This window comes from Benincasa hispida, chromosome 1, assembly GCF_009727055.1.
Source record: "Benincasa hispida cultivar B227 chromosome 1, ASM972705v1, whole genome shotgun sequence".
NCBI lineage: Eukaryota > Viridiplantae > Streptophyta > Magnoliopsida > Cucurbitales > Cucurbitaceae > Benincasa > Benincasa hispida.
The window spans coordinates 72,336,291-72,348,208 of NC_052349.1; the positions used below are offsets into that span (position 1 = coordinate 72,336,291).

The window sequence follows — 11,918 nt, forward strand, 5'->3', positions numbered from 1 at the left end:
TCACTTGTCTTAATATCATATTTTATTTGTAAAAAGAAATTTAATTAGAACCTCAATATATGGTGAACTCTGCCAGTAAATATTTATAAGTAGGCCTAAAGATTTATCATGACGTATATAACTTTTGTATAGAAATTTTGGTCCCGAAATATCATTTTTCTATTAGAATGTATTTCTTCAAACTATGTAATAATATTTACACTTTATAGCAAAAAGTTCTAAAAGTACATAACGCTTTTAGAATTTTTTACTATAAAATGTAAATATTTTTTGGATTTTTCTATTTATAAGAATTTTTCTAATGGATATATACTTGTCACTTTTGTACTACTCTATACTTTGCTATTTATCTAAATTTTTAACAATATATTATTTCAAGAAAGAAAAGAAAAATAAATAAAGGGAACTTTAGTACTCTATTCGATGCTTTCTATTCTGCTGTGGGCCTAGGTTATGGATATGGAGAGTGGGTTGGTATGTTTGGGGTGGGTTATTGAATTATAGAAAATCTGAGGTACAGTTCGGCCAACATCTAATAAGATTGTGGCAAGTGACAATTTTTTAAATGATATATTTTTTAAAATCCTTTCTTCTTCTTCTTCTTCTTCTTCTTCTTCTTCTTTTTTTTTTTTTTTGAGTGAAAGAAAATGATAATATGAGGATATGTGCAGCCTAGCTGGAGAAGTGATTCCCCTTGGAGAAGCGATTCTTATTATTTTTTAACAATGAGAAACTTTGAGTTATTATTAAGAGGGTAGGAAACCACACTATAGTAGAGAAGTATTCATTAATGAATTTGAATATATGGCATAGCTAGGCCTATTATGATTATTATTATTTATTTATTTTATTTTGTAGAAAAAAATTGTGCAGATAGTATCCAGTGGGAAAGTTAATAGCACAATGAAAAATAATGCATCAAATAAGTTACCATTATGACTTTTTATTGTGCAAGTTTAATTGGTTTTTAAAACCATGATCCGAAATAATGTTGGGAAATAGTTGCTTCATCATTAGGCAAAAAAAAAAAAAAAAAAAAAAAAATTATAGTCATGATTTCAAGATGAGGCACATTGTAATACAACTTATGTAGCTTAAGTTTGTTCTTTAATTAAAAAAAATCCACAACCACAGATGCGAAAAAGTACCTTAGATTTGGAATGGATGACTCACTTGATATCAGGAATCATAATGTTAAAAGCATAAGAATACTTGCTAGTATGATTTATATAAATATCTTTCGATTAACATTATATCAATTGTTTGTCAATCCAAACATAATTCAATAGATAAAACATCTATTATCATTTTAAAAATTATTGATAGTTTCATCCAATAATTACTCCATAATTATTGAACTCAAAAAAAAGTTTTGTTATTTATTATTTTTTTAGTTTATGGTGAAGTCTACAGATCTACCACTAAGAATAACATCTACTTTATGTTTGGACAAAGGGCTTTTGTTTGTTTGTTTGTTTTTAATTTTTTATTCATATTAGGCTATTTAAACATTTACTTTATCAAAGGTAATTTTTAATCCAAGTGTAAAATCCTAATTTTGAAAAATTGTCATTGTGATGTAAGAATCGAGATTTTTTTTGGTTAATTTAATATGACTTCAAATCGTGTTTAAAGATATTTACATTTTTTTTTTTATAATTATGAAAATTAATTTGAAGAAAAAAAGAGAATATTGATATGACTAGCATAACAATAGCCCCACTCTTCGGAAACTATCCACTATACTCTAAAATGAAGATTCTAATAATTGAAAATTAGGATTGAGTTTTGAAGGGATGGTGAAGCATCGACTGCGAAAAGGATTAACAAACTCTAATGGGATTGATCTAAAAGCCGATGAAATTGCTGAACAGCAGAAGACGACTAAAGCAGGTACTTTTTTTTTTCTTTTTAATTGTTTGGTCAGCATTCCATTTCCAGCGGCATTATTTCGTTCTTGAAAATTCAATCTCTTGGCGCTTTTTTTTTTTTTTTTTTAAAAAAAAAATTTTTGCTCTCCCTTTTCTTGGCAAATTGTTGACATTTGCTCGAAGAGGATTTTTCAATTGTTTCAAACATGGATGATAAATAAGATTTTCAGGCTCCACAATTTGGCCCTAGTTTAATAATCATTGCACATTTTTGTTTTTGTTTTTTTTTCTGATATCTTTTAAATATAGGAGTTGAATTTTTAACCAAATTTCAAAAATAAAGATAAATTTTAAAAATTATTTTTTTAATTTTCAAATTTTAGTTTGGTTTTAAAAATATGGGTAAAAAAATAAATAACAAAACAACAAATCTAGAAGTAGTTGAGGTGTTTATAAGCTTAATTTTCAAAAACAACAAATCAAAAATATTTTTCGTTTTTTGTTTTTGACTTTTTTCAATTTCGTTAAAAATACTTGAAATTACTAATCAACGTTTTAAAATAAAAATAAGGTTTTAATATAGCAGTTTTTAATAGAACATCAATATTTCAATGAATGCATAGAGACTAAAAGTACTTTTAATATTTTATTATTTCTACTTAAGATTTTGGTTAAATTATAAAGTTGGTCTCTATACTTTTATCTCTGTTTCAGTTTGGTCCTAATTTATTTCATATAGTTTGAGCTTAATTTAAATTTGAACCCTATAATTCTAAAAATTTCAATTGAGTCTCGATGTGGTAAAAGCTTATCAATATTAGCATAATATGTTTTTCCTTTTTATCTACTCAAGAAATTCATAAATTTCACTCTATTTGGACTCATATCTCAACCTTAACACATATATAACTAACACAATCGGTTAGATTAGAAAACACAAGCCAATACTATATCCATAGTCAATAATGATAAATTTGACCTAAAATATAAGGACTACACTGAAATTATTAAAATAATACCGACTAAATTGAAATTAAACTCAAAATCATAACAATCCAATCAAAAGTTTCGAAACAACAAGTATTGAATTAAGAATTAGTCCAAATCTAAATACCAGTTTTGCAACTCAACCCATGAATTATCTTTCAAACAAATAAAATTGTAGATTTCGTTTGGTAACCATTTCGTTTTTTGTTTTTTGTTTTTTAAAATTAAACTTATAGACACTACTTCTAACTTCGAATTTAACTAAAACAAATTTTAGAAGCTAAAAAAATAGCTTTTAAAATTTTATTTTTATTTTTTAAATTTGACATTATACTTAAGAAAGATTTTATTGTAAGAAATTGTGAGTAAATAGGCTTGGTTTTTTAAAATAAAAAACAAAAAACGAAATGGTTATCAAATGAGTCTAGTATTTATTTTTTTTATTATTTATTATTTATTTTTTGTTATCACAAGTTCGTAACTTATTTATTTGATAACCGTTCTTCAAACTATAGTGCATGAAGTGTGGAACAAAAAAATTCATCGCTTATGTTTTTTTTTTTTTTAAGAATGTTGTAGATTTGTTAGATTTTCTTTTTAGAAAAAAAAATAAATTGTTCAATTTTCAGAAATGGAACAAAAGATGACGAGAATCTTGAAGCTAATGAAGAACAAAGATCAAGGAAAAAGCAGAGGAATGGCAAAGGACTCGAAGAAAGAAACGGAAGTTGTAGGTCTCGTTGAAGATCTATACAACAATTACCAGTCGATTTATGAACAATATGGACACCTACGAGATGAGGCTGAGAGAATAGTTAAATCCAAAAAGGAAAATGAAAAGGATAACGAAGATGTCTCTTCTTCATCTTCAAGCTCCAGTTCCGACTCCGATTCGGAATACTTTTCGTCTGAGGAAACAAACACCAGTTTTCATAATTTACAGAATGAACACTCGAGCAACTTGCATGTTCAAATTCAAGCCGGTGAACTAGAAAAGCAAATTGTACAAAAGAATGAAGCCATGGCTAAGGTTGATTTTCTTCATCGGGAACTAGATAGCGTACGAAGCCAGAAACGCGAATTGGAAAATAGGAAAAACAAGGAGATATCCGAGAATATGGCTTTGATAGGAAATTTGAAAGAACAATTGGCGGAAAAGATTGGAGTTGAAAAGAAGATGCTGGAAGAGAAAGAGAGAGTTCTTGTTCAGATTAAGGACCTGGAAACGGAAGTAGACACTCTGCATTACCGAAAAAGGGAAATAGAAGAACAAAATATTCGGATGAGATCCGAAAATCAGTGGCTCAACACTAAGAATTCCGAATTGGAGATGGCATTGACGAGTAAGGAAACAGAAGCTTCTTCTCAGATGATCGCGTTAATGGAGCAAGTCAAGAGTCTGAAACAGAAAGTGGATGGATCACAGGCTGAAAAAACCAAATTAGGGCAAGAAATGGAGCGGTACAAACAGGAATTTTCTCACAAATTCTCCGAACTGGAGGCAGAAAACAACAAATTGAAAAGCAAAATCGTCGATCAGGAAAGAATCCTAAAAGAAAAAGACGAAACAATAATTACATTTAACGAGAAATACAAGCAAGCGAGGAACTGCTTACCTGACGTCGCTTCGAGTCTGATAGGCGCAGAGAGGAAGATGGAAGAATTAGCAGAAGAGCTCCGGAGCGGCCTGGAAGATAAAATCCGTCTGCTATCGCAGAGAATCCTCGTGGCAGAGCAACTACACAACGAAAGCAGAGAAAACTTCAGAGCAAGAAACAAAAGATACGAACAAGAGAAGAGACAGTTCGAACAAAAAATAGAAAATCACGAAGCGGAACTGATGAAACTCAGCAACATGAACGAATTCGGAATGGACAGAATGGCAAGAAAATTCGAAGAAGAGAGCGGGAAGCTTCTAAATCACATATTATGGATCACAAAGGAGCTTACCTTCGCGAAATACTGGGTAAGAACACGAAACAACGAGTTAAAACAACTGAAAACAAATTTAACTCGATTCGTAGCTCAGATGGAGGAAAAAGAAGAACAGGAATTCTTGCTAAGAGAGAAACTATGGAATCTAGAGGCGAAGATAAGCAAAGAAGGAGGAGAGAAACTGAACCTGATCCGAACCTTGGGCCAATTCGAGAAGAAGATGACAAAAATGGAGAACATACTGAAGGAGAAAGATGAAGAAGTGTTCCGACTTGCAGAAGAGAAGAGAGAAGTGATTCGGCAACTATGCGTTGTGATTGATCACCATCGCAGCCGCTACGATCATCTCAAGGACGCCATGCTTGGGAAGAAGGTCAGAAACAGAAGAATGATTTGATGCTGGGTTTTTCTGTTTTGACAATCATAACCTTTTTTGTTCCTTCATTCTAAAAATTTTGGGAAATTGTAAAAGTAAAGCAGCTATATAATATATATATTACTGATTGATTACACACACGTATATGTATTGTTTTATAATTTTTAATTCTTGCTCTGTCCCTCGCTCTCTCGCATAATTGCATAAGGCAATACCGGCCGCACCTAAACGAAACAATACTCGAGTTATCTTTTTAATATTTTTTGAAAAATAAAAATCAAAATGGACAAATACCAAATTTTTATTGGATACAACCCATACACGAGAAATGTACCAATCCCTCACATAAAAAAAATAATTAAAATATTTCAAAACATAAGTAAGAAGAATTTAGTTTGACAACTCTTTCCCAAAAATTTTTATTTACAAGTTTGTTTCATCTGGTATAGGTTGAAAGTATTTTTATTAATGTAAAATTACTATAAAGACAATTATAAAATATTATGAACTAATATTTTAAAATGATGGTCGTCAAAGTTAGTGGAGGTGGTTGTCGGAGTTAGTTGTCGACAGTAATGGTCAAATGTGGTCAGAGTTGGAGGCCGTAGAAATTCAACGAAAATGGCCGTCGTTAGAGGTGATCGTTGAAGATGGTGGCTGTAATGACAATAGGGACATCAGTGATGATAAAGGATAAGTGCACTATTACCAAGTTGGTGAAGTTCATGGGTATAAAATTTCAGCGACATATAAAGTTGGACCCCCAAACATTGATATCATAACTCATCTCAACTTATCTTTGAAAAAAAATCTTTTTAATCTTTGAATTTTCAATAATAGATGCGCTTTGATCTTTGATATCATATAAAGTTGGACCCCCAAACATTGATATCATAACTCATCTCAACTTATCTTTGAAAAAAAATCTTTTTAATCTTTGAATTTTCAATAATAGATGCGCTTTGATCTTTGATATTTCAAAATAGTCATTTTAGTTCCTAAATTTATAAGAATAGATTAGAAAATCCTCCGTTAGAATTAAGCAGAAAGTTGACTTGACATTTGAACTGCGGAATGAGGAAAATCATGTCCAAGTGTATCACATAATTAAAATACTGAATAAATTAGTCCTAAATGGGATAACCACCAATTCTTTGTGCGTCTTCTACATGATTCGGACTAAGGAGGCTTTGAATTCCGATTGACCGGCAAGCTTCCACCTTCTATTCCATCATTTGAGATTACCCTTTGTAACAATCTTATTGCCTTCCAAAGGTTCATCATCAATGGCTTCTTCAATTCCCCCTCTGTGTCATCGTCTCCCAAGCTTTCTAAAAATAAGGCCTCTAAATCTCATTACACAACTTTTCTTCTTCTTCCTTTTTCCCAGCCTGTCCAATCTCGAAACTATCAACGCCATGCTCGAACTTCTTTCGTCCTCCCAAAGAAACAAATTCCAAATCCATGAATCATTTTAGACCCTCAAATTCCAGTTCCAAAAGAGCCTCTTGAATATTTATTTACCAAATTGTTCACTGGGAATAGGTACGATAATGATATGTCTCTGTACACCTCTACTTTTATGTCTAGTTTGCAGAGGAGGACTAGAACCAACCATCCCAGTTGCGCCGCCACTGGTGACCACATGCGTCGTCCGCAAAGATGGTTTCCACGGACGTCAATGGAATTGGAGAGTTTCAACGGTGTGGATGTTTGTCGAAGATTTTACGCTCGAACCGGAATGAGCGTTTGTCAAGGCGTGGTTAACCGATTTAGGGCTCAATTTACTTAATATTTTAACTATTTGATCCATAATCTGTTGGTGTTGACACTCGTTGCCGATTAGCGTCTTCCCTATTATCCAGGGAATGTGGAGATAGTTTTCTAGTTTTTGGTTGTGTATGAGAAAACTCTTCTCTCTTCAAATTCTAAAATTGCATCAATTAATAATCAGCAGAATTGAATTGATTTTTATTCAAAACAGCATGCAATCTGATTGCATGATAGCTTTGACACAATGACAAAATGAGTGGAATAAGAGGTGGAAGAAGTGGAAAAGTTTGGATAAACTCACTTCCTCCATTTTTCTTCAATTTAAATGGATTTATCTTAAAATCCTAATTTAGTTTGAATTACAAAGTTCAAATTAAAAACAAAATGAAATTCAGTTAAAATATTAATTCAACCATTAATATTTAAATGAAATTTATTAATTCTATAATAAAATTAATTCTTAATAATTAATTAAATAAGTTAATTAATTTAATATCAAATATTAAATTAATAAAACACTTATTCCAGACATAAATTTCTATTCATGTAATCAATATTCAAATCATATTTAAATATTTTTCAATTCTCAAATTTCGTTTAATTCAATAATTAAATGTTTAATTATATCATATATAATTACCGATTTCCTTAATTCAAACTTAAGCGTTTCAAATTCACTCATCACGCTATTATAAGGTTTAATTCATTTATGAGCTAGTAGAGGAACCTAATATACCTACAGATCATGAGTTGCAATGATCCGAGATTAATTAGCTAAACTCTTAAAACCGAATTAATCAACATTCGTTAACTACCGAGTAACTCTACTAAAACTCGTAGTTGTACTCTCCTCACTATAGATATATTTCTGTCCACTTGCTTTGTCAAAAGTTGTTTTACCCCCGAGATTACATTTTGCTTCTTAAGTTCCACTGATCATCTAATGAACAATTGATTTGTGATCCAATCACCAAACTGAGTCCTCATCGGGCCAGTGAGAGGGTGGGGTCTCTTGTTCAAGACTCGAAGTCAACACTTAAGGGAACAATCTCTCTATTATCCCTAAAAGCAGGTAGGAGTGAATTCCGTCTTGTACCCTATGTCCCCAGCTATCTACTCGATCTTACCCTTGAAATGGGAGGCTGAGCCAATCTTACCCATGTAAATCTAAGGATAATCGCGAATAAACAGGAGTTCATAGTTAGCTCAAGATTAAGGTCAAGTTACCGGGGTCATCGCTTTAAAATAGTCAGACTTAAACAGTAAACAACGTTATAAAGTAAGAGTGTCTTATTTATTGGTTCGGTCTTATACAAACTCTTTGCACAAGACGCCGCCACTCACATGTCTCCACATAAATGATTTAGGATCACATCATTTGTACTAAATACAAAGTGGCCGCATCTAATAGGTGTTCCCAAAATAAGGTACCCAACATTATCCATATACTATAACTTGTTTTAGCTATCTATCGAACTTGATCCACTCTTATGTCTCCACATAAAGTCCAAGTACTCATGTAATAGTCATGGATCTTAGTTTATTGGATTTAGGTTATTTCTGAAATGAAATGAGCAATTTATACATTCAATAACAACTTTATTGAATAAACCTCAATAATATCTTAATTGATAACAGAATAAGTTTAATTGTTTACAAACCACGAGTTGTAAGACATAAAATCCAACATAATCTACCTGGGCAAGGTTTTCTTTATTCGGCATGCCACACATGCATTCAAAATGTCCAATCAACTTATTGTTTAATTCTAACGATTCTATTAATTTTTTTTTTTTTTTTTAAACTTTTAGTCTCAATTAGTATTTATCACGTGATTTTTACCTGCAAAAAGAATATATAATGATATAGCTCGCATGAAAGCATAAAGATAAAAACAAACAACATAAACAATTTTGGATACAATTAGAGGATCTTGTCAAATAATGAGAGGGAAGAGTGGAGTCCAAGTAAACGGAACATAAAGAATCAAAAGGAGGCTCTCCAACTATATACAATGATTAATGATTTTACCATTTGTTTGTTTGTTTTCCCTTTTAATCTTTGCACATTCACTCCATTCGTGAAAATACATAGGAAGAAAACTCAAGAAGAAAAAAATGGTCAGATCATTTGTTATTTCAATCAACCAAATTTAGAATTTTTCTATATACACGAGAAATCAGTTATAAAAAAAAAAATGTTTTAAAGATCGAGCCTAAAAGCGGACTTTTTCTTTTTAAGAGTGATTTTTTTCACATATTTATAATGTAAAAACAATTTTACCAATTAGAACCAAGATTGTTTTTAAATATAGAAAATGAATCAACTCATTTACAAATATAGTAAAATGTCATCGTTTATAGTCTATCACTGTCATTTATAGATGTCTATCATTGTATATCACTAAAAGACAGAGATATTTTACTATATTTCAAAATATTTTCAATGGTTTTGTCGTTTAAAACAATTACCTTAGAAAAATATATTAAGAAGCTATTTAAGGGTTGATAAAATAACTAGTAACTAAAAGTGAAAGTAGATTATATATGAAAACTTCGATTGTTACACACTTAACGTGAACTCTTTTCTCTCTTTCTAGATGCATTTCACCATTTACCTACTATAACAATATCCCTAAACTTCATGTGTATATGTTATGGTTTAAACTAAACCAGAGTGTTCTACAAAATCACTCATCTCATCTATAGTTTAAATTGTAGCTATATGTTCGCTTCTTTTACCTATATTAGACGCAAATACATTTTAGTTTAATTTAATATCCTTCTTTTCCTGTGTATTTATAGCTATCCATCATTTTAAACTTCTTCATTCAATATTGTTCATGAAGTGGTTATTAGAATATTAACTTTTATAAGAATCCATAGTAAAAATTGTTATGCAAGCTAACATATATTAGTGACTTCAAATTACACAAAATTTTAGTAGACAGCAAACAATAGCTTTTGAGCCCCCTAACCTTGTATATTATTCTAGCGCTAGGCTAGCGCGTTCCACCACTTCGACTGATGCGGATGCGGACGCGGTAATAACCTTGTCTTTGCAATCTTCTGTAGAGGTTTACCGGCGTTGTTGTCCCACAGACCAGGGGGAATCCAGAGCTAAGCCCCCCTTCTATTGCATAAGCTAAATAGGTGAAAGTTTCGCAGTTGATTTCCATTTTTTAAAAATTATAAATTAAATTTATGAACATCAGTTTAATAAACTTTTAAACTTTTAACTTCGTAAGTCTTAAAACCTTGAACGTGTCTATATTAAATAGGATTCCAAATTTCCAGTCTTATGTTTCTAGATCCATAAATTTTAAAGAATGTCGAACAAGTCAAACATCTATTAACACAAAAGTAAAAATTTAAAAATATAGCAATACAAGTGTACACAGGTTGGGTTAAGAGTAAGATTAAGGAAATTTTTTGGACCAACATGATCAAGTCATCGACCCTATTCATGGGGCAACCCAATCCATATAATTTTGAGTTGAATCTGTTGTGATTGGTGCTCTAAATCTCGTGTTCTCTCATAGTCTGTAAATTTTATATATAAATTATTTATTTAATAAAATAAGGTGTTATTTTATTCAACATTTAGATTGCACTTACTCAATCTAATAAACTAAGATTCGTGGTTATTTTATGTAATTTAAACATGTATGTAGTTGACATACATGTGGATCATGTTTAAGTTGTAGGATTTGAATCCTCAGCGGAAGCGAGTAATCGTCTTTATGTTAGTTAATTTGTTTTTAGAAAGAAATTAAAAAATAGAGAAAACACATAAAGATAAATATTATTCTAAGCATATTGTCTAAATATAGAAAGGAAAGGGAAGACGAGAAACTTACCCTTGAAGATAACAGTTCTTCACGTGCTCTTTTCCGAAGATCATGAGCACTTCCTCCACATCACAAACTCTTTCTCCACGAACACAGCAAGATACATAAATTCTCTTAGACGTTACCACCAAAGCCTTCCTTGCTATTCTCGAGGTAAGCAATCAAGACGGAGTTGTGGGCTCGTCTAAGAATTTTGGTGAGGGAGAATTTTGTTTTTCTTGAGAGAGTTCTCGGGAGAGGAAGAATAATTATAGAGAGTTCACCCCACTGTGAATATCACGTATATCTCTACTTAAAACTCCGTGTAATCCATGTTACAAGAGAATGAGGGAAATTATTCAAAATAACCCCTTTCATCACATAGAATAACTCTCATTATATTAGAACAAATACAATTAAATCAAACTTTATATTATATCACTTATAATATAATCTATAGTTTATATTATAATATAGTGTAACTTTACATTCTCATAACTTATTGTTTTAATATGAATCTCATTCATATAATTAATATTTGAATCATATTCAAATATTTATTTCTCTCATCAAATTTCATATTATAATGTATCCATATACATTATATTAATTGCATCTCATGCAATTAATTCTCTTTAATTAATTTGAACAATTCAAATTTATCTAAAATTAACTAGTTCTTATTTAATCTCTATTAAGCTAGCAAGTGAAAGAAAACAAACACGAGGATCTTCATGAGCAGTAAAAAAGATCGTTCCAAATTTCATTTAGATTAAACACAAACAATTACAATCTAAAATGGAAACTAACATATCATGCATAAATATAAATTACAGCATGCTACAACAAGATTCAAGGGATAGAGTCTTTGAAGAACCATTCTTCAAGAATCCCTCGAACAGTCTCCTATGTGTCCAACAACAGCACACGAACGTAATGAACAGACTACGACCAATAGCACGAACACAACGATCGTCTGGATGCTCCTCGAACCCAATTGAGTCCCACTCGATCCACGAATTGAGTAAAGACATTACCATAAATGTTACCTTGGTATTCTCGATGTGAGAATTCATGAGTTGTGGGCTCTGTATGATTTTGGCTTGAGGAAGAGATTTGAGGTATGCGATTGAGTAGACGATCGAGC

At 31.1% G+C, this 11,918-nt stretch overlaps 1 protein-coding gene across 1 annotated transcript; it reads left to right on the forward strand.

The window, feature by feature from the left end:
* The first annotated feature begins 263 nt into the window (after window positions 1-263).
* Window positions 264-5,374, forward strand: LOC120089824 (COP1-interactive protein 1-like). Its single transcript, XM_039047267.1, has 2 exons — window positions 264-1,893; window positions 3,488-5,374. Exons 1-2 carry the CDS (start codon window positions 1,797-1,799, stop codon window positions 5,188-5,190), a joined length of 1,800 nt encoding a protein of 599 aa, XP_038903195.1. The 5' UTR covers window positions 264-1,796; the 3' UTR covers window positions 5,191-5,374.
* Window positions 5,375-11,918: the final 6,544 nt, after the last annotated feature.

What these genes read in the sequence shown, in the direction of transcription:
- LOC120089824 (XM_039047267.1), top strand. Translation starts at nt 1,797, where the DNA reads ATGGTGAAGCATCGACTGCGAAAAGGATTAACAAACTCTAATGGGATT. An exon ending in GCAGAAGACGACTAAAGCAG is followed by an intron (nt 1,894 to 3,487) that starts GTACTTTTTTTT and finishes TTCAATTTTCAG; the next exon opens with AAATGGAACAAAAGATGACG.